Genomic DNA, 21,953 nt, shown 5'->3' on the forward strand with positions numbered 1-21,953 from the left:
TTTTACAATTAAAGCAGCGTCCATTTTTCGAGATTGGCAAAGTCTCCCATCCGATCCACGATCCATTTCGTTTATAAACAACAAACAATCCACTCAATAATCGGTTCCCCACGACAACACCTCCTTGGAGTGGGACTTCAGAATAAGCGTGTGTTCCCACTGCGACACATAGCTTCCTCTATGATCCGACAGCGGCAAATAGTCCCGCACCACGCCCTGCTCCACCAGACTTCGCAGCGCTCCCTGATACATCTTCTGCTGTCCCTTGTCTCCGTTCACCGCGAACGACCCTCCATCGGGCCGCACCAGCCATCGCGGGCAGAACGGCAGCGTTCCGAACGTCTTCCGAATATGCGCCAGCAGCGCCTTCGCCTTCTGCGTGCGCAGCATCGCGTACTGCTCAGGCACCAGCGCGAAATGCGAGCACTCGCCGTTCTCGACGACCATTCCCTGCCCGGTCGACGCGAAGGTCTCGATAGCGTAGACCTCGCCCTCCAGCATTCGCTCGTGGCCTTCCTCTACGCTTCAATCCGCTTCCTCGCCGCCCACCGCGAATCAGCGGCACCGACTTCCCCGCATGGATCGTGCCCTGCGCCACCGTGTGCCCGCTCAGGTTCCGAACCGGGCGAATCGGGTACGTGCGGCCGCGGATCGTCACTTCGTGCGAGGAGATCACTTCCTCGATGATGCCGCCGATCTCGCCAAGACGCGCGTCCACGCCGGCCTCGCGGATTCCAGCGTACGTCGCTTCTTTGGAGGCCAGAAGCAGCTCGTCGAACTGCGGATCGAACGCGATCGTGAATGCACTGTCGATGATGTATCCTACCTCAGAATTCGATCGAATTCTTACCGTTCACCTGCGTGCCGAAGTCAAACTTCACAACGTCGCCCTGATTGAGCACCGTGTCGTCGCCGGGGTTCGGCGTGTAGTGAGCGGCGCAGTTGTTGATCGAGCAGCCAGTCGGGAAGCCCATACCCGCCAAGGGACCGTTCTCCTTGATCAGATGGCGGACGCGATCTTCCACGTCGCAGCAAATGTCGTACAGCTTCATCCCGGGTTTAATTTTGCCTTGGATGTACGAACGGGCCTGGCGGTGCACTTCAGCCGCTTTTCGGTAGCATTCTATCTGATCTTCGTAGCAAGAGTCGCGGATGCGAGCTTCCTCACTAGGATAAACTCTCTGAAGTAGTCCTACTCCGTAATTCGCTTGCGAGTGTCGGTTTCCACATAATAGTCAACGCGACCAGCGGGATAATTCTTTCCGTAGATGGCATCCAGCTACACGTAAAATCTAAAAAAAAGAGAGGGTACAGGGGTTTGGAGATCGGCTGTCTGGCCGGATCGAACGTACCAATCGACGTATCCGCCGATGCACCGCAATTCGGGGAGAATAGAACCTGGTTGTAACAACGACCTTTCGTTTCTACCTGTGAACTTCTTCTTCGATTTCTTCTTCTTCTTCTTCTTCTTCTCGGAGACCTTCTCTTCATCCTCGTTGTTTTCATCCTCCGGCTGTTCTTTCGGCAATTCAGCCGCGACAGGCTCCTCCTTCACTTCAGCCTGTTCTTTCGGAATCTCCTTTTCCACAAGTACCTCCTTATCGACTTCGGACATGCGAATAGAATAAATAAAAATAGGAGTAGATGATGATCGGGAGTTTCATCGAAATCAATGGTAGTGTGTACAACAAAACAAAAAACATATTCTCTTTATATCCAAATCGGATTGCAAAAAGAAAGAGTCTAAGGACAAAACTAACAAGATTACACCCCGTTTAGTTGCAGAACGAGATCGCCCTCCTTGGGAGTTGTATTTTCCGCATTTCGGTTCAGCCGAATGACGCGAATTCTCTTCAGCAAGGCAACACTGCCAAGAACCACCGCTTCCAAGAACACCGGGATGCCCACAGAAAGCCACACGTTGCCTCCTGTGAATCCGACGATTAGATATCCGATAAACGCAATAATCGCCATCGTGACCGCATACACCGCCTCCGTCTTGACATGCAAAATGAAGTTGCAGTCCACGCAGGAACTCACCAAAATCGTGTTATCACAGATCGGAGATATGTTATCCCCGAACACAGACCCGCATAAACACGCAGAGATGCAAGGCACCAGTAATGTGCGGTCTGTCTTGGTGCAAATGCTCACCACGATGGGGATCAGCACCGAGAAACCCGCCCACGTGGTTCCCAGCGAGAAGGTGAGCAGAGCCCCCACGAGAAACACCACGGAGGGGATGATCCAGAAGGGGAGATGGCAGCGCGTGATGAGATTTCCGATGTAATCGCCGGTTTGGAGCAGCGTGCTGTCGACGCCGCCCACAGTCCACGCCAGTACGAGGATGATGAGCGTGTCCAGCATCACTTTCATGCCTTCTTTGGCTTCTTCTACGAAGACGCGGAAGGTCATGACGCGGCGCGGGATGTAGAGGAGAAAGGCGATTAAAATCGCGGTGAAGGAGGCGTAGAGGAGCGCGGTGGCCGAGTCGGAGTCCGTGAAGACCTGCTGGATGGATTTGTGTCCGTGGAAGCCGCCTCCCAGATAGAAAATGTACAAAACAGTGGAAACAATGAGGGAGAAGACGGGAAGGATGAGATCGTAAGAATGGCCGATGTTTTCTGACTCGCTGGATGAGAGCAGCTCTTCTTGCGTCGAAGATGCAAGCTTGGCTTTGTCTTCGTACTCTTGCATGCCCCCGACTTCGATTCCTGTTAGATTGAAGAAGAAGATTCCCAAAATGCAGCAGATGGGGTAAGTGTTCAAGATGAGAGAGCTGGAAAATACAGAGAACGCATCTTTAATTCCGCAATCCTCGATCTGCGCTACGATAACCGCTGCCCAACTGCTGATAGGGGACAAAATGCACAGATTGCTTGCCATTGTGTGGATCTGATAGGCGGCCTTCGGTTTCGATATGTTGTTCCGGTCAAAGATTGCGTGCATGATCGTGCTGGTGGTGATGATGTTAAAGTAGTCGTCCAAGAAGAGAAACGATGAGACAAATACGCCAATCATCAGAGTAGTCTTTCTACCCTTGATAAACTTCGAGAACCAATTGCAGAATGCCTTCGTTCCTCCCGATTTTTCCATCAGCTTAACCAGAGATCCCATTAAAAAGGTAAACAAGCAAATCGCCATGTTGGAAGCTGCCCTAGACATCAGAATGGAGAAAAAAACCTGGAACATCTGTACAAAGGATAAATGAGATTTTATTATATATATGAGAACCGCCACCACCACACCCAAGAGTAGAGAAATGACTACCTCCTTCGTTAGCAAAGCTACCACCATGGTTAGTAGCGGAGGAACCAAACAGAGCCAGCCAACGTCCACAGGTTCGTATGCCCTCAGGTCATAATCCAGCATAAACATTCACTGAAAATAGTAAGGTTTTGAAAAGATAATCAAAAATGAACTCGAATTCTGGAATCATTATCATTCCTTTTTTTTATTATTATTATTATTATTATTTAAAGAAACAAACATTCATTGCATATATCCTATTTACCCGCTAGCTAGCTAGTTCACTCGCTCACTCGCTCTAGTTGCTCTTTCCTCCAAACTTCTCGCGGTACGCCTTAATCTCCTCCGGCTCGATCTTCTTAAAGATGGGCAGGATCTTGTTGATCTTGTGTCCCGCCGGAATCACCTCCTCAAACACATCCGGAATCTTTCCGTGGTCGAAGTTCAGCTGGTAGCAAACCTTGTCAGAGAATCCAGGCATGAACGGCTCGAACACATTGCTGATCAGATACACGAGATTGACCGCCACATAGCAGATGGTTCCGCATTGCTCGGGATCGCTCTTCAGCACCGTCCACGGCTCGGCGTCCTGCAGATACTGGTTTCCTAGCCGCGAGATCTCCATGGCCCACTTCAATCCGGCCTTCAAATGCGTGCCCATCATGGCCTCGTTGTATCTACGCGCGTCATCCCCGTCGTCCTCTCGCCTACTTCTGCAAGGTCTCGTTCACCGCCTCGATCAGCTTCTGCTCGCGCTCCGTCTTCGCGCCGCACGGCGGGACCGTCGCGTCCATGCGGTTGTACACGAAGGACAGGCAGCGATGGACGAAGTTCCCGAGGTTCTTGAGCAGCTCGTTGTTGTTCTTCTCCGCCAAATCCTCCCAGTAGAACGCCGAGTCGCTCTGCTCCGGACGGTTCGACAGCAGATAGAACCGCCAGACCTCCGAGGGCACATTCGTGTCCTTCGCCTGGTCGCCGAAGACGCCGGTTCCCTGGCTCTTGCTGAACTTGCCGTCCTCGTAGTTGAGATACTCCGTGCAGCTGATCTGCGTCACCTTGGTCCAGGGGTCGCGCGTGCCGATCAGCGTGGAGGGGAAGATCACCGTGTGGAACGGAATGTTGTCCTTCCCCATGAACTGCACCAGCTTCACGTCCTTCGGGTTCTGCCACCACTGCTTCCACTCCTTCGTGTAGTTCGCCGTGATGCTGATGTACCCGATCGGCGCGTCGAACCACACGTAGAACACCTTGTCTTCGTAGCCCTCCCGCGGCACCGGCGTGCCCCACTTCAGATCCCGCGTGATGCACCGCGGCTTCAGCCCGTTCTCGATCCACCCGTTCGTGATATTGATCGCGTTCGACGACCAGTCGTTCGCCACCGACGTCGCCGCCACCCACGCGCGCAGCTCCGGCTCCAGCTTCGGCAGATTCAGGAACAGATGCTTCGTCACGCGGTTCTCCACCTTGTGCGTCGGACCGCCCACTTTGCACACCGGGTTCACCAGCTCCGTCGCGTTCAGCAGATTCCCGCATTTGTCGCACTGGTCGCCGCCCGCCTTCGGGTACCCGCAGATCGGGCACGTGCCCTCGATGAAACGGTCCGCCAGGAACCGGCCGCACTGGTGGCAGTACACCTGCTCGATCTCCTGCTCCACCAGCTGGTCCTCCTCGCACAGCCGCTTGAAGATGCCCTGCGCGATCTGCGTCTACGCTCACATCCCCGCGGTTCACCCACCTGCGGCCAGTCGACGTCTTTCCGCGGGTCCTCGGTCGACGTGCGGCCGAAGAAGTCGAAGTGGATGTCGAACCAGTCGTACACCGCGCGGTGGATCGCGTGGAACTTATTGCAGATTTCCCGCGGGGTCATGTGGTCGGCCTGCGCGCGCGTCTCGGTCGCCGTCCCGTACTCGTCGGTTCCGCAGACGTACAGCGTGTTCAGCCCGCGCTCGCGGCAGTACCGCGCGAAGACGTCCGCGCTGAGCACGCAGCCAATCAGATTGCCCAGGTGCGGAACATTGTTCACGTAGGGCAATGCCGACGTGATCAAAATGTTCTGCTCTCCCGCTACCGGAAGAATCTCGCGCGAATCGTAGATCCGCTTCCGCTTCTCCGTCGCCACCGCCGTGGCCGCAGAGGCGAACTGCTTCTTGTCCGCTTTGGCCGCAGGCGCTTTGGCCGTAGCGGCTCCCGCGGGTTTGGGGGCCGTTTTGGGGCAGGACTTCTGGGCGACCAGAATGCTCGTGCCGATGAAGGTGGGGGCGTTTTTGGGGGCGTCGCCGGAGAGAACGGCGAGGGCGGCGCTGGGGGTGAGAGAAAAAGTGATCGGGGTTTTACATGCGCTTAACGTATTTCATGAAGGAGAGGTAGCGCTTGCTGAGCGAGGGAGGGCACGGGTAGGCGCTCTTCTTGGCGATGGACGGGTAGATCGCGCAGACGATGAGGAAATCGTCCAGAGAGGGATGATCGCCTGAGGGTGAGCAAGGGGGAATGGAACGCACCGTGGAAGAACGCTTTGTCGCCACTCAGCTGCTCGGAGATCTCGTCCAGGACTAGGCGTGAGGGCTAAGCCAAATCTTAACAGGCATGCACATTCGCGTAGACCTGCTTGATTTCGTCAGAGCAGGAGTCAGATACATCCTTCAAACCGCCAGCAGACAGTTTGAACAACTCTCGGCAAGCCGCGGCAAAACTCTGGGAATAAGCATGAAGAATAAATCGCAACCTCGCTCTTCTCGAGGTAAGAGCAGTCATCCAGAAGAGAAGTGCCCTTAACAAGGAACTTGCAAATCTCCACAACACCTTCCAGAGCACCTTCGGGAGTGTTAAGAACCACAGTGCCTATCCGTAATATGGACTCGCAAAGCGAATACCGCTCGATTGCGCTTCGAGTTCAAGGGGGGTACTCGAGATCTCTGCGCAAGCAAGGCAAGCCAGAAGCGAGTTCTGGAATAGGAAATCCGAATTGAATTGAAGTTTCATTCAATAGTAACAAAAAAAGTACGGTAAAATGGGGATGTTAGAAAAAGTGTTGAGCTGAATGATTTTTTATATTCCGTTGTTATTGCACGAACATAGCCAAGATAAAATGTTTTTGTGCTTGTTAGCTGTCACAATACTGAAATAAGCGACCCATGAGACAAGCATATTTAAACTCCCAATCCATTTTCAAAATGAAAGAATTCCGTCTTTATCAGGATTTGACTGACTATGAAAAGGAGGACGAGAATTCTTTCTCTGTTGGCAATGTTTTGGATTTGGAAAGTTATGACAGTTTCAATTGCACCAAACTTCTTGAGAGTCGATGTTCATTGGCGTAGTCAATTTTTAGATTTATCGAATGAGGTCGTGGAGTCACATTGCTACGAATTGATTTCTGAGCATGAAAACTTTGATGTAGTGTATTCTTTTACAAAGTGGGAGGTAAATATATCCTCGATAATGTAGATACTTTGAACAGCTGGAAGAAGACGTAAAGGCGAAGTTTGTACAAATTATTCTTCGTGGAGGAAGAGGATTTATCGTAAATACCGTCAACAAACAGTCAAACTCCGAAAGTTTATCAACATACAGAAATGCTCTTTTTATGTACAGGACCCGGATGCATTACAACTAGATATTGCTATTTTATATCCGTTTTGATTCCGAAGATCGATGTAGTTGTTAATTCTCTTTTAGATCGGAACCAAGTGGTGCGTGAGAATGGCAGAAAGGTTTTTTACTCTCTTCCCAATTTAGTATCAGAAGAAAAAGCGACTTCTCACCAATGATCTTCACTGGGGAGAGTACATCTACGACGCGATTGAAATCTTGTTGTTCACCATTCGAGGAAAGGTCCGAAGCTTTTTCTCCCTCGGAATTCCCGATGAGGTAATAACCCTTCATTCGCTCCCATCTCAGATGTTCCTCCAGCTTTTCTCTCGGCCCTGTCTTTCTCTTCTAGAGCGTCCTTCCACCTCCGAAAATCCCCGTCTCCTGGAGATCGTGCTGACCACGCTGGCTTCTCTGCTGGCTTCCTTTCCGTTTTTTCTGTGTTCATTCAATTCATTGCTAGCAGCGTTCTCCCCATCGTGGATTCTCAGCTCATTGAAATGATCGCGTCACTCGAGCCCATGGCGGCGATCGGAGCCAAGCTGGCCGGGATTCTCTACGACCGAATGAGCCACCACAGCGAATTGGTGAGCGATTTAATCAAAGAAGTCGCGAGGCGAAACGTCAGCGAGGCTTCGAGCTCCGCGACCTCCGCGACTGCGCTCCGAAATCTCTCGCATTTCATCGTATTCGCTGGGATGGACTGTGGATGGATAGACGATCTGCGCCGAGCAAGTTCCGTTCGCGGTGCTGCGAAGTTTGCCGCTGCTTCTGTCGCTGTTGGACGGGGAATCGTACACGCTGCGCTTGGCCATCGTGCAGTCGCTGGGGTTGCTGATCGAGAAAACGAGCGGGAAGAAGGAGGAAGACGAAGAGAAGGATAAAATGCGCGGCAAAGTGGAGAGGCAGACGCAGTACGCGAACGTCGTCGCGAAACGAGCGTCGATTCTGGTTCGAAGACAATCGATGGCGGAGATCGCGCGTGAAAATCAAAATCAAAACCAGAATCAAAATCAAAATCAAAATCAAAACGAGTCGCAAGGCCAAAATCAAAACGCAGGAGAATCTTCAGAACCAAAAGAAAACGAAGAAAAGCCTATGGATTTGAAGGGAGCCACGCAAGTGCTGTCACTCTTGCAAAGCCACACGCAGGACACCAACGCGTTCGTCCGCGCGGCGTCGCTTCGCACGCTGAGCACGCTGTGCGAGAAGGGATTCATTCCACTGTCTTTGTTTGTGAGTCTCACGGAATCCTGCGTGGAACGACTGAAAGACAAGGCAGTGCTCGTTCGAAAGAACGCGATCGGCGTATGTGTGTGTGACGCTTTGCTTCATGCCAAAGTTTTTGATTGTGCTGATGGAGAACAATCCGTACGAAGCCAATCTGCAGCAAGCCACGTATGAAGCGAAGCTTAAAGAGATCGAAGCGATCATGAACGCGCCGGTCGCAGAGGAAGCGACGGAGTCGCCGACGGACAACGCGAAGATTCAGCAGCTCCACGATTATTATTCCAACGCGTTTCATTTCGCCTCCCTTCTTTCTGTTTGTTTGTGTGGAGTCTTCGAACTCTAGGACGGCGTGTCGGTGATCACGCAGCTCCTCTCCAGCAAGACCGAAAGCGATATCATCGCAGCTCTCCAGTTCTTCCCCATCGCCACCTCGTTCCAAGTCACCAACGTTCGCTCCGGCCTTCGCAAAATGCTTCCGCTCGTCTGGGGCGCTTCGCCCGCCATTCTCAAAGAACTCATCGCGGCCGTTCGAAAGCTTTACTTCTGCGTTCCCAACGAATCGACGTTTCTCCCGCCCAATCGCGTGGCTTCCAATTTGGTGAGGCTGATTCAGGGAGCCACGCTCGCAGAAACGACGTCGTTCGCCGAGCTGGTTCCGCATTTGGTGGGGGAAGGACTGTTCGAACGGCGCGTGCTGGATGGATTGTGGGGCTATGTAACGGCCGCAGATGTGACGTATGCGAACGTAGCGAAGGAGAAAGGGATGAATCGTAGCGGTGCAGCGCGCTGTATATTTTATCGATGGCGATCGCGGCGTCTCAGTCTTTGGCTGCACCGTTTTTGGGCCGAATCGTGGAATTGTGGAAACAGATTCGTCTGGAAGAGCCGGAAAAAGCAAAATACATTTTTATGATGTGGGGATCGCTAAACGAAAGTGTATGCGAAGCCAATCGCATTGAGTGTAGATCTCCAACGAGCAGCGACAGAGAATGATCAGCTCCATTACGTCATTTCTATTGAATGGATGTCTGCAGTCGTCAGGGAATTCGAAATGGTTCCCTGCCGCCGATTCAGCGATTCGTGCTGCGTTTCTTTTGTCGCCTCGATTTGATTTGTTCGCGGAGCGTGTCATTCAGCAAACCGCTCAGAAACTTTTAATCGCTTCGTCTGATTCGCAGACGCGTGTTTGTGAGGGAGGACTGGCTCGTCTTCTTTTCATTGTGGGACAATTCGCGCTGCATCTCTTTCTTTTCTCTGAGAAAATCGCGTCGCGTGCGAAGAAATGCCGGCAAAAAGCTGAAGAAAAGAAGGCAAAAGAGTCGAAGAATCGGAGCAGTGTGGAGGACGATTCCGAGAAAACGCGATTGGATTCGACGCTGGATGTAGCCGTTGTGACCGCAGACGACATGGAAGATTCGGTCTTCGAATCGATTAGCAACAACGGAATCGTAATGCAGTCAGTTTTGTCGCTGAAAGATGATGGGTAGAAATCTAATCGGCGTGTTTGGAGGTGTGCTGAAGGATATCATTCTGAACAAAAAGGGAATGTACGGAAAGTCCCTTCAGAAAGTCGCTCTGCTGAGCTTCTGCAAGTTTATGGTGATCAGTCGCGCTTTTTGTGTCGACAATATAAACGTAATCGCAACGAGTCGAAATGATTGGTAGCTGCTTTTTACGTTGTTCGTGAAGAATTCGGATGAGAACGCTCGATCCAATATGATCATCACGATCGGCGATTTGTGCTATCGGTTCCCCAACTTATTGGAGCAATGGACGTCTCGGATTTACGGCGTGCTGCGCGATGAAGTTGAATCGATGGATTGTTTTTGAATTGTAGTCCGAACTGGTTCGCTCGAATGCTCTTTCTGTGATTTCGCATTTGATTTTGAACGATATGATTCGCGTGAAGGGGCAGATTAGCTATCTGGTTGTGCTGCTGGAGGATCCGTCGAAACATATTCAAGGTCTCGCGCGAGTTTTCTTTATGGAATGGGGAAAACGTGGAAGCAATCCGGTGTATAATGTCTTGCCCGAATGCATTTCGTCGCTTCTGGAAATGTCGGAAGTGGATTACGAAAAGTTCACGCGATTGATTAAGTTCTTGCTTCGCTTTGTAGACAAGGTAAAAAGAAAACACATGGCGAATGAGCTTTAGGAGAAACAGCAGGACCAATTAGTAGATAAACTGCTGCAGCGATTCCAATTCACGACCGATCCATACAAGTGGAAATGTCTGGCTTTCTGCCTGTCTGCTCTTCCGATTACGTCGAATACGTGCGAAAAGTATTTGCTACATCGGAGGTATTTGAAGGATCCGCTTCATAACAGGGAAGTGTATGAGATTGTCGAGCAGATCATTACAAAGGTGAGGCTTTGGATTGATTTGGTTTGGCTTATGGGTAGTTGAAACGATCTGCGAAGCCTGGTCAGAACGCGGCGGTTGAAGAACTGCAGGCGTTTGTGGAAGAGAATAAGCCGTTGTCAACGAAATCAAAGAAGAGCCAGAACGATGAAAAGAATGAAGATGAGGATGAAATTGACGATTTTGTGGTAGAGGAAGATGAGGAAGAAGAAGAAGAAAAGAAAGAAAAAGAAAAGGGCATTGAAGAGAAGGATGAGGATAGCAATCGTTCGAAAAAAGCTGCAATAAAGTCTGCGAATGGAACGAAAAGAGAAGCCTCCCTTGGCTTGAAACAAGAGAAGCGTGTGCACATAAATGAAAGTGATTTTTCGTTGGAAGAAGACTCGATATTGGAAAGCCGTTCCAAGAAGCGCACTGTAGTGATAAGTGATTCTGATTAGAGTGTTTTTTAATGGACTCGCATTGTTGTTTTTATTGATCAATCAAATCTCTCACACAACCACAGAGAAGCAAAAAGCAATAACAAATAGCTAGCAGAATAATACATAAAAAACAATTTATAATTATAATAATAATTATTATTATTAACATTTCTTTCATAGCTAAGTGAATTGTACACATAATATCTCTTGTAAGATTTTCCCAACAATGCTATGAAACTATCCTCCGACACGATTCGCAAGAGCATACGAAATATCTGTTTAAAATGAGTAAATACAGATCCTACTCGAAATCTCTCTCTCTCTCACTTTACTAAACGAATAAAATGGTAAATCTACAGTATCCAAGTTCGGAATGTCTAGGTTTTCAACTCTCGATTCGTGTGTACTTTTCAGTGTAATCTTATGACACATCCTAAAGCTATTACCTTCGGAATGAATGAATGTTAGCATAGGGAGGTCTAGATTTATGAAAAAAAGACTTCGTTTTACTCATGAATTCTATGGAACAAGATTCATCGCTCCAACTTCCTTCAAGTGTCCATTTTCCAAGTTCAATAGTTTGCAATGAAGGAAGATCTACTCATAATATTCTTATTATTGTGCAATCTCAAACCTCGGATCACTGTGTGAAGAGAGTAGCGGAATGAGCGGTTTCCTAATAAGATGGATTGTAATAGAGGAAGCTCTACAGGCTCAAGTATCAAAAGAAGTCAATGCCTCGTATAACAGCGGTACACCAAAAGAAGTTGTAGGACTCACTCTCCAAATCACCAATCCTGATCGATCGTATTACAGGAAGATTATATAATTCAAACTGACCAGCAAAATCACTAAAGCTGTATCTACCAATATCGATCGATTGCAAGGATCCGCAGTTCACTATATGGAATGACTTATCATAATCGCGTCCTCCGTCCTTTCTCTCTTGGGTGAAAGAACTATTCCCTATTTTTATGCTACGAAGATTCGGTACTCTATCGATTTGAAACAGTCGTGCCACGGAGAAACTGTTATCTCCAATTTCCAGAGACTTTAAATTCTTAAATCCGCTCAACTTAAGAGAGTAAGCATCATTACAACAATCTGATGCAATGAACAACTCTGTAACTATTTGCTCTATCCAGTTCAATTCTCTCATGTCGTAAATGACGAATGAGGTGGATTGGTTTTCTTTCTTATTGTTGTCGTTGTTGTTGTCAGACTTCGAATCAGCAACTTCTGTATGTTCAGTAACAGGAATAATGTTTGGGAGAACATCTCCATTGAGAGGCAACGTGTACCATCCGTCATGCAAATCTCTCCCGTGGATTTCATTTCCTTTGTTCCACAATCCTTCATGATAAGCAATTCCTGTCCTTCCATCAATCAGGCATCCCTCATCGTTACGGTAAAAGGTTTCACAGTCCTCATCATAGTAGAATCCACCAACATAAATGGGAATCTGTTTCACAGGATCTAAACTATCTTCTCCGTTCCTATCCAGCTCCGTCATTGTATCTCCATCAAAACAACGGGTAATTTCCGTTAGTTTTCCATTTTCCCAAATGCCCTCGGCTACTAGTTTGCCGCTGGCTTCATCAAATTGAATTCCCCAGTCATTCTCCTGATAAAGTTCGTTAAACTTTCCATGGTAGATCAATTTCCCGCTTTTTAGAGAAGTGATTTCCAATCGATTACCTTGCTTGTGATTAACGATGCGTTTTACCTTCTCGTTGTCAATCATACAACTAGCGTCTTGAAAATAGTCAACTTTCCCCCTATTATAACTCACAATCTGGTCGAATGGTTTCCCATCCTTCCCTTCATGCCAACGCATCTTTAGAACACTATTAGCATATAAAAGCACGGTTCCCGTGGTGGTTCGAATTGTGTATTCGTTCTTATGTTCTCCCTGGAAGTATTGAATGAAATATCTTACCCCATCTTCCTCCATAGTGATTGGAAGTCCATTGGGCACATACCCAGCAAGAGGGTCAGTTATGAATTCAGGGTTAAGATCAACGTCTATGCATGTAAACAGAAAAAAGTAATCTGCTACTTTCAATGACCATGCTTTTCAGCTAAAAATGAAAACAATGAAGTTTAGAAGTAGTTCTTTGTTATTTTTCTGTTATTTATTTCCACGAATAGGATTTTATTATTGATTGGCGTTTCAGAAAGATGTTTGCGGTTTGGTTAACGATGACAGCAAGGATGTTTAGTTTTGTGTATAATCGCTGTAATATTCTGCTGTAATTCATGTTTTTGTGTGTACTATGCAAATAGACATAGCTTGTCATTACCTCTTCTTGGCAAATATTAATCATATTAATGAAAGAATTTGTTTTACATTGAAATGACATAGAAAGTGCGGAGTGAAGAGTATTTCAGATACACCTTTTAGTCTGCCTAACGGCAAGGCACGAATTGCAAATTTAAAAAATGCTGCAACTCATCCTCTCGCCTCGACTTCCTGATCTCCTCTTCATTATTCCTTTATAAAACAAACACCCCCACTTTGAAATGATATCCACAATGCCTTTCTCATACTACAATCAAACAACAATCCATCCTCTACTGCTTCCATGTCGTTCGATGCAAAGCACAATCTCACCAGATTCAAAATCTCCTTTCGAAGTGGGTTTTCCGGCTCTCTGCAAATAGTATACAGTTTATTATACGCCTCTGCATTGATCTACATCACACCCAGCCTCCATATCGACTTTCTCGCGAACCAATAACTGCTCCGCAGTCGCTACCGCAAACGAAATATACACTTTGTTAATCGCCGTGCTTTCGTTGGCGGGGGTTCCTTGCTTGGCCTCTTCGCTGAGCAGCGCGTACACTCCTGGATGATGCCTTCGGATCTCGAGTGGAGAAGGACGCTGGGAAAAGCTGGGAGTCAAATGAGGGCTGCGGCCAATCTACTTCTGCTCCATCATATGCTTCTTCATTTTCATTTCGAGTCCGGCGGCCTTGGCGCGCAAGGCAGGAGTCAAACGAGGATTGGCTTGGGATGAGCAAACGATCGTTTAAATAATACACTGAATTCCTCTTTGAACCAAGTCTTCCATTTTGGGGCGGTTCTGAAGGCTATGACTAATCAGAATTGAGAGATCGATCGTAAAGGTACAGAGTCCTTTAGAATGTGCCGTTCCAACGTTTGCAAACGAGAAGTGAGCGTTTGGCTTACTCCTGGTTCTACACTCAATTGCTCTCGTCAAAACAAACTAATTAGTCCTCTCTGCGTCATTTCGCTGAGAGAGGCTCGGTTTTCTAAATGCTTTCTCAAACTAGATTGGCGTTCCATCCTAGGAATCTCCACAGAGCAGCACGAATCATCTCTCTGATCGATTTCAGTCGAGTCTAAAGTGGAAAGAGAGTAATATTCCAAACAATTCAATTCCGAGTCTTTTATGATTTCTTCTGCATACTCCCCGTTCTCTCTTTGAAAATCGTACTGCTAGAAAATAGTTATACTTCAAATCGAAATACGGGAAGGGCTAAAGCATTAGGCACACCTTTGCTTAAGGTATCATTATCCACAGCTTTCGAATCTTCTCGGGGTACCATACTGCTCTGTCCTTGGTCTGTTTGCTCCTGATTCGCTCTTCTTGGAGAATCAGTCTAAAAATTACCCTGTATATCCAAAAGTACCTCGCGGTTGCATTCAATGATCATAGATACTCCAACTAAGTGTAAGGTACGATTTGAACCCAATTAATGGAAAATAAAATGATTGGATGAACGAGTTTTTAGGAAACAGCCAAGATCATAGTACAGTAAGAAGATGAGTTTTCAGTATCTGCGTTACAAAAATAGTTTAAGGAGATCCATTGCCGTCATCCGCATCGTTGGGAGACTTCTTGTCATCTCCCAGGTTTATCGTCTTCTTGGACCGGAGTGAAGCTTTATGCTTCTGGTCACAGATATAAATCCGAATCGCTATTATTACAATCACGGCAATAACACAAAGTGTGACACCAACTCCTATCAAGATCTCTACAATAGTCAACCCAGAACTCCTTTACCTCTCAAATGAGACTTGTAGCACACTAAAAATGAGACGAACACAACAGCAAGCGTACATTCATTGCTTTCGGGATAGAAGGTGACCGAGTCGATGACAAATGTGTTGTTTTCTATTCTCCAGAAGGCACAGAGTTCCCACTGTTCATTGCCAGCTTGTAAGTCCCTGTGGTGTAAAGCGCTTCCGCGACGGAAGAAAAACCGGAGGAATTCGATACAGTACAGCTTGTTTTCCTACATGTCGAAATTAACAGGATCGATGTACGAGATATCCACCAAAACACCTTCATCCTCCTTATTGCAAGTATATCCGTATTTTTGCATTTCTTCTACACTTGCAATCGATATGCTAATACTATCAATGCGCTTCGTACACTGGTAGCCATCTAGGGATGATCGTCAGTAAGTAGTTATACAGGCATTACTGGCAAATTCTATGCAAGAAATTGATTCCCTAAGGTAAGAAAGCCAAAATGAGTGTTACGAAATCTTTAGAGTAAACTGAGGTGTGGTGCAATTGGATTCGCCGTACTGTGTAATAGTAAACACAAATTGGGTAGGAAGAGCCCCATTATCACGAAATGCCCCTAACCTTTGAATTTCTATATCATAATGATTCGATAAAATCGATACGACGTGTCTGGGGAAGGCACTTCGAAGCTAGAGTAATGCAATCTATTTACGATAGTGAGACAATGGGTACCTGATTCGGCAATACTGAACACTATGAGTATGAACAAAATTACTTTCATAGTATATTTGGAATCAGAAGGATGGGTTTTTACAAAGATGATTTTTAGCAGGGGAGTGATTATGATTTTGTATTTTTCAGCTATTCTATCGAGATAATTATTAATAATAATAATAATAATTATAATTATAATTATAATTTCTATTCGATTGGTAGTGTGCTTAGGAGGGATCAACGTGTTTTCTAGACCCAATTCATTCGTCCACAGTGTGTCAAACAAAAACACAACAAAGTGTAATTCTTTAATTTATACTGCTGGTAATCATACTGCCGCGCCGACAGTCTTGATCCATAAAACATCAAACCACTCAGCCCCTTTGCCGCCTAAAAATAGCAACATAAACAACAACTCTACGATCGACGCCGCGTAGGAATTCGCATAGCGTAGAAATAGCCTCTTTTCGTTCTTCACCTCTGTGTATTTCATATCCTTGATCTACACATTGAGATATGCTTGGGTTTCCACTTTTCCCTGTTCGGACACGATCTGCTTTATCTTCGCCACATTGGCTTGATCTCGTAAATCATCTCCCTCCGAGAATCCAGTCACCAACACAATACAGCTCTACTGAATACCAATGTCCATTTCTACTTTCGATACCGTGTCGTTCTGCTTCTCCGCGCGGTTTCGGCCATACTCCACAAAGCCAATCGGCTATGTTAAAGCATCAAACAAAACGTACAGTGGTAGACGCTTGTTGGATCGGTTCCCTCTTCACGGTTTTGGATCGAAACTGCTCCTCAAACGAGACGAGGAGTTTCTTTCCCTTTAATGAAAAAGCGTTCATTGCCTAAACACAAGCAAGGAGAAGAAGAAGAATTACATTCAGAGCACGCTCGGCAGAACTGTGTGATTTGAATGATAACTGAACGATTCCTTGTTTGTAGAGTCGGCAGGAAACGATTGTCCCAAATGGCGAAAACAGGGACTGAATTTGCTCTGGTGTAGCCTCTTCCGCTACATTTTCGATCATTAGCACGGCACTAATCACAAGGAAGAATACAAAAATACGGCTTTTCTGACGTTTTCGAGGTAGAAGTATGTTTTGACTGAAAAGGAATGAGGGAAACACTCAGCTGCGAGCCATGAATCAAGTGGTTATTAAGACACATCACAGCTTGTATGGCATGCATGGGTTTATCAAATGTGATGGTGCATTGGGAACGGCCAGCAGTTCTGTCGTTAGAATCGCCGTTTTGTGGCCATTTGATTTGAACTATGCGACCAATTTGCGAAAACCCGGCGATGAGATGTTTCTATAGATAATCGCCTTTCGCCTGGATTACTTCTTCTATTGTTGGAGGAATATTCCGAACTAGGATGGATCGTTTTAGTAATTGCTACAGAGCGTAAGTAATGAGTTTGAGATGGGAACATTCATGTACCTCTTCCGTTAATCTATCTCCCATTGCAGAGAGTCGTAAGTTAGTACAGTTTTGATATCTTTCGTTACACTTTTTGTAAGAATGATATTCGATACCATAGTCAGAGTCATAAATTATTTAAACAAACCAAGCCAAACCAACCAAACCAAACATACAACCAATCGATCAACCCATGGAAAAACTTTACTTGGCCTTATCCAGAATAATTCCATCATAAGTCTTCTTAAACCATTCCATGGCTTCCTCCCGCGTAACCTTGTGAGAGTAACCAATTCGGCTTCGCTGAGCCTTTCTCTTGCTCACACGACCGCCAGGACGTGCCAATTGCACATAGAAATCCATACCGAAAATACCTGTGTTAGGATCATACTTAATACCGAGATCAATATGCTCCTGAATACCAAAGCCGAAGTTTCCAGACTCAGAGAAGTTTCTCTTCACTAACTCATACTCCTTCACCTTCAGGCCGCGTTCAAGGATTTCAAGCGCCTTTTCACCTCGAATAGTGGCATGCACAGAGATCTTCTCATTACGGCGAATAGAAAAAGAGCGGATCGTGAAACGGGCTAAATTAATTAGTTAGCCACCAAAAGCCATACCCTTTCCATACACAGGCTCTTGGCCAGAGATTTGCTGCAACACACGAGCGGCCTTGGAGACGGCATCTCCGGACTCTCCAACACAAATGTTAATAACGAGTTTTTCAACTCGGATAGTACGCATCACGTTAGTTTTATCGCTCTATAGAACGTTACGGGATGCTCGCTTTCGCTAAAGAATCTTACCATTTCAATAGTTTTAGATATATGTTGGTTCACAATCAATGAATGAATGAATGAGATAATGAATGGCCACGACGGAATCTAGATTTGGAGTATGTACTGACTAATTCACTAGAAATAAACTTGATTACTCCGTGTTATAAGCATGAAATGTATAGTTTGTTTGGGACTTTAACAATTTACTAGAGAAAACAACAATGAGGGGATGTGAATCTAATCTACCTATTTAGTTCTATTCACCACGGTCTATGATTCATACTTCGAATCAGAGATCCGATTTCAAGGAATGCAAAAGAATCCAGTCGCTCAAGACTGCAATATCAACAACTCAGTGTCCTTGCTTCCTCCAACAAACAAGAAAGCCTGCGTAACCATGCTTAAACATAGTGATTGAGAAGCATCTCGAACTTCTCCTGCTTGGCAGACTGAGGTTCCGGCTTGCCATTCTCCAGGATGTACTTCTCGCACTCCTCGAAGGTGGCTTCGCCGTTTTCTATTCTAGCACCAATTCCAGTGGTGTATGACTCATAGCGCTTGTCAACCATCTCCTGGTAAATCTTGTCATTCATGATTTTCTCCACAATGAGAAGGGCACGAGCAAAAGTATCCATCGCTCCAATATGAGCAATGAAGCGATCCTCCATATCCGTAGACTCTCTGCGAACGTGCGCATCGAAGTTCAAGCCTCCGCTGTGCAGACCTCCAGCGCGAATGATGTGGTACATCACAATCACAGCCTTCTTCACATCCATCGGGAACTGATCCGTATCCCAGCCAAGCAGAGTGTCGCCAGTGTTCGCATCGACGGAACCCAGCATACCCTCGTTGCAGGCAAACACGATGTCATGCTCGTAATCGTGGCCGGCCAGCGTGGTGTGGTTCGGCTCAATGTTCAGCTTGAAGTCCTTCTCCAGTCCGTACTTGCGCAGGAATCCAATGACGGTCTGCGCATCGTAGTCGTACTGGTGTTTCGTGGGCTCGCGAGGCTTCGGCTCAATGAGCAGCTGGAAGGTAGCGCCAATCTTCTTCTTGTACTCCACGGCCATACGCATGAACTGGCCCATGTGATCGAGCTCCTTTCCAGGAAGGCTGTTCAGAATGCTCTGGTAACCCTCACGGCCACCCCAGAACACATAGTTCTCACCGCCCAGCTTCTTGGTGATGTCCATCGCCTTCTTCACCTGAGCAGCGGCAAGGGCGAAGACGTGAGCATCGGGGTTGGTGGAAGCACCGTTCATGAACACACGATCTCCGAACATGTTCGCCGTTCCCCACAGCAGCTTCACTCCCGTCTGCTTCTGCTTCTCCAGCATATAGTCGGAAATCTCGTCCAGGCGGCGGTTGGTTTCCTCCAGAGTCTCGCCCTCAGCCACAATATCGCGGTCGTGGAAGCAGTAGTACTCAACGCCCAGCTTGGTGAAGAACTCGAAGGCAGCATCGCACTTCTTCTTGGCCTCCACCATGGGGTCGGCATCTCCACACCAAGGTCTGTTCAGGGTCGGTCCTCCGAACTGATCATTGCCCTGATAGCAGAAAGTGTGCCAGTAGCAAACAGCGAAACGGAGGTGGTCCTTCATTTTCTAAAGTCCACACGATAAACCAAAGATTACCTTTCCTAGAACCACTTGCTCAGCATTGTACCACTTAAAAGAAAGGTCATTCATGCTAGCGCTGCCCTCATACTTAATGTTCGAAATACCTGGGAAATACTCCATTTTAATGAAAATTATGAGATACAAAATCCTCAACTATTTTAGAGATTTCCTTGATAATTATTAAACAAAAGATGACCACTATACATATCAATGATCAAATGGAATATCATTTGCAACAAACAGAACAATTGATTATTCTTGTTCTTTTTTTGGATTGTCGACCCTCTAATTAGATTCTTCGTCATCTAAACTTGCTTCTTCACTCGCTGAACTATTTTTGCTCTCACTCTCACTCTCATCCTCTAAATCATTTTCACTTTCATCCTCTTCGTCACTGGATGCTCTGGCTCGTGTATCTAGGCCTCCTTCTTCCACTTCTACCAAAGGAATTTGAGCTTGGGTAAAATCAATTGTGTTCCCACTCAGAGAACGAGCACATTCCAGTACCAAGTCGAGGCGGCCACGGAGACGCATTATTTTCTTGTAAGACGCACTGCGATCCGACAGAAGACGCATAAGCAATGAGAGACGACGACGTAAATTAGGAACAGACATAAGAAACGAACTGTGGTAACGCAGAATTGTAATTACCCAAAGCAAAAGGATCTGACCTCTCTATAAACATCAAAACAGAACATTGAGAATACTCTAGGATTAGCTTCCAGCTTCAGAACAATTGTGTCTAGGAGCGATAGTACGAACTTCACATTTAATCGTTCTATGGTCTGATTTACGATCTACAAACTCAAAATTGACCAGAAACTACACTTTTCGGTCGTTTACGTTCAGTATATTATCAATTTGAGTAAAATCACTTGTTTCCAAATACTGGGAAAGCAAAACTTCTAGAGAGCCTGTTTTGGGAAGTTTGCTGGAATTCTTTGCATTGTTCATTTCGGACATTATATCCACCACTTCCTCCTTGCCCAAACTCTCCAATCTCTTTCCAAGAGAAACTCCTGATTTGGGGGCGGAAGTATCATCTATATTTTTGGAACAACATCAAATAGAATACTTTTCACTCCAGCATTGTCCACCATCTTCTCCATTTGGCCAAAAAAAAGAAATGGCCAAATAACCGCGATTTCATAAAACAAACAAATCAACTCTTTATCGTTGATTCCATAATTCTACAAGGGATGACGCATACAGCTGGATCGTTTTCATCTCTAGACATCGCGTATTAGGCAAATAGTGAGTGATGGCCTCATACTAAAGTAAACTCATTCATAAATCTATACTTCTTCACGAGACACCAGATAGGAACCATCTTTTGCGATAATTTCCATTTCCTCTCCTTGCTCGACAGGAATGGCGTGCTCCTCATCCTGATCCTTGTGAACTCTTTGGTGGCGCTTGCATTGTCGCTCAGAGGAGAAGTGCAGGTGGCAGAACGGACATTGAACGTTTACAGCCGATCGTTGAGGTAGTTCTCCATAGAGATCCTGCTTGTCATACGCTTCGTCCTGATGGCGGTGGACAAATGTCTGAATAGGGTGAAAGCAAGAGGGAAGAGTGAGGCGAGCATTCGAATAGAAAATAGGGATGGTGTATTCCACAACATAATAACATGATGGATCTGATTTCATTTGATTAAGTTCAATTTCGTTTATCAAATAATCGCCATATGTATGAGGCTCTTCACTCCCATACAAGGCTTTATTTAATCGATTCACAACCTCCGGTACCAATTGTAGCAAGTGTTTGTTCTTCTTATAATCATAAAATGACTTAAAATGATTATAAGCAGCAGACATCTTTGCGATCGTGCTATGGGACGTCCAAGAGAGAGGATCTTCTGTAAGTGATCGTTAAGGAATCAAATGAGGAGAATCGATCCTTTTCAACTCCACTCAATCAACAATGAAATAAGGATATGCAAACCACAATCGAAAAGATGCTTACGAATGTTCAAAACGCAACAACGGAGCCTATCACTAAAAAACAGCATTGCCCAGAACAGAATACAAATCGTCATCGTCACGAAAACCAAAATAGAGCACATGGTCTCCAAGAAGACGCAAACCCTCGATACAAATACGACAGCAAGTCTTTCTGGGGTTGGTACATGGTCTGCTATTATCGAAAAAGAAATCTACTATCTGCTTGATGTGACTTGCTTCGTCTCTGCTTCACTTGAAAAGCCTATTCCTACCGCATTCTCTGGATGCGCTGCTCAGATGATAAATTCATCACTGCCACTGTAATGTGTAATTTATTGCTTGGAACGGCCATCATTCCGTAGATAGGGTTTATCTGCTTCAACTCCTCTTGTATCGCTTCACACTAGGAACAACTCAAAATTAGATTGTACGTGACTCCATAGAGCGGGAGAATTTAGCCGAATTGCAAGAAAGTGAGTTGGTCTCTTGGATTTGCTGATATTCCCTCTAAATTCCACTGGAAGACAGTCAATTTCAGGGAGTTCTCCATACTTTGAAAGATAATCCTCTTCGAAAGGAATGTCTTGCGAATTACTTTCCTTCGACATGTATTCGT

General features: G+C 46.3%; 8 protein-coding genes; 1 reads left to right on the plus strand and 7 right to left on the minus strand.

The window, feature by feature from the left end:
- Window positions 1-91: 91 nt before the first annotated feature.
- On the minus strand, window positions 92-1,615 carry GSBLH_T00005047001 (uncharacterized protein; the record flags this gene model as incomplete). XM_013044043.1 has 6 exons in its annotated part: window positions 92-518; window positions 550-822; window positions 851-1,167; window positions 1,197-1,279; window positions 1,313-1,398; window positions 1,429-1,615. 6 exons carry the CDS (start codon window positions 1,613-1,615, stop codon window positions 94-96), a joined length of 1,371 nt encoding a protein of 456 aa, XP_012899497.1. The 3' UTR covers window positions 92-93.
- A 149-nt stretch (window positions 1,616-1,764) lies between these two features.
- GSBLH_T00005048001 (uncharacterized protein) lies at window positions 1,765-3,378 on the minus strand (the record flags this gene model as incomplete). The annotated part of the gene is made up of 1 exon (XM_013044044.1): window positions 1,765-3,378. The coding sequence occupies one exon, from the start codon at window positions 3,376-3,378 to the stop codon at window positions 1,765-1,767; it is 1,614 nt and encodes a 537-aa protein (XP_012899498.1).
- A 120-nt stretch (window positions 3,379-3,498) lies between these two features.
- On the minus strand, window positions 3,499-6,078 carry GSBLH_T00005049001 (uncharacterized protein). XM_013044045.1 has 4 exons: window positions 5,584-6,078; window positions 5,000-5,549; window positions 3,961-4,955; window positions 3,499-3,926 (listed from the first exon to the last, which is right to left on the minus strand). The coding sequence occupies exons 1-4, from the start codon at window positions 5,601-5,603 to the stop codon at window positions 3,548-3,550; spliced, it is 1,944 nt and encodes a 647-aa protein (XP_012899499.1). The 5' UTR covers window positions 5,604-6,078; the 3' UTR covers window positions 3,499-3,547.
- Window positions 6,079-9,783: 3,705 nt separating this feature from the next.
- GSBLH_T00005050001 (uncharacterized protein) lies at window positions 9,784-10,474 on the plus strand (the record flags this gene model as incomplete). The annotated part of the gene is made up of 3 exons (XM_013044046.1): window positions 9,784-9,873; window positions 9,905-10,189; window positions 10,223-10,474. The coding sequence occupies 3 exons, from the start codon at window positions 9,784-9,786 to the stop codon at window positions 10,472-10,474; spliced, it is 627 nt and encodes a 208-aa protein (XP_012899500.1).
- Window positions 10,475-15,792: 5,318 nt separating this feature from the next.
- GSBLH_T00006926001 (uncharacterized protein) lies at window positions 15,793-17,041 on the minus strand (the record flags this gene model as incomplete). Its single annotated transcript, XM_013044047.1, has 10 exons — window positions 15,793-15,814; window positions 15,885-15,955; window positions 15,987-16,067; window positions 16,098-16,196; window positions 16,233-16,286; window positions 16,315-16,422; window positions 16,456-16,615; window positions 16,644-16,888; window positions 16,919-16,972; window positions 17,018-17,041. The coding sequence occupies 10 exons, from the start codon at window positions 17,039-17,041 to the stop codon at window positions 15,793-15,795; spliced, it is 918 nt and encodes a 305-aa protein (XP_012899501.1).
- A 159-nt stretch (window positions 17,042-17,200) lies between these two features.
- GSBLH_T00005052001 (uncharacterized protein) lies at window positions 17,201-17,768 on the minus strand (the record flags this gene model as incomplete). XM_013044048.1 has 2 exons in its annotated part: window positions 17,617-17,768; window positions 17,201-17,583 (listed from the first exon to the last, which is right to left on the minus strand). The coding sequence occupies exons 1-2, from the start codon at window positions 17,738-17,740 to the stop codon at window positions 17,201-17,203; spliced, it is 507 nt and encodes a 168-aa protein (XP_012899502.1). The 5' UTR covers window positions 17,741-17,768.
- Window positions 17,769-18,176: 408 nt separating this feature from the next.
- On the minus strand, window positions 18,177-19,514 carry GSBLH_T00005053001 (uncharacterized protein; the record flags this gene model as incomplete). Its single annotated transcript, XM_013044049.1, has 2 exons — window positions 18,177-19,379; window positions 19,410-19,514. The coding sequence occupies 2 exons, from the start codon at window positions 19,512-19,514 to the stop codon at window positions 18,177-18,179; spliced, it is 1,308 nt and encodes a 435-aa protein (XP_012899503.1).
- Window positions 19,515-19,679: 165 nt separating this feature from the next.
- On the minus strand, window positions 19,680-20,503 carry GSBLH_T00005054001 (uncharacterized protein; the record flags this gene model as incomplete). Its single annotated transcript, XM_013044050.1, has 4 exons — window positions 19,680-20,069; window positions 20,102-20,191; window positions 20,223-20,437; window positions 20,470-20,503. The coding sequence occupies 4 exons, from the start codon at window positions 20,501-20,503 to the stop codon at window positions 19,680-19,682; spliced, it is 729 nt and encodes a 242-aa protein (XP_012899504.1).
- Between the last annotated feature and the right edge of the window lie 1,450 nt (window positions 20,504-21,953).

This window comes from Blastocystis hominis, assembly GCF_000151665.1.
Source record: "Blastocystis hominis, Singapore isolate B (sub-type 7) whole genome shotgun sequence assembly, scaffold_9".
NCBI lineage: Eukaryota > Bigyra > Opalinata > Blastocystidae > Blastocystis > Blastocystis hominis.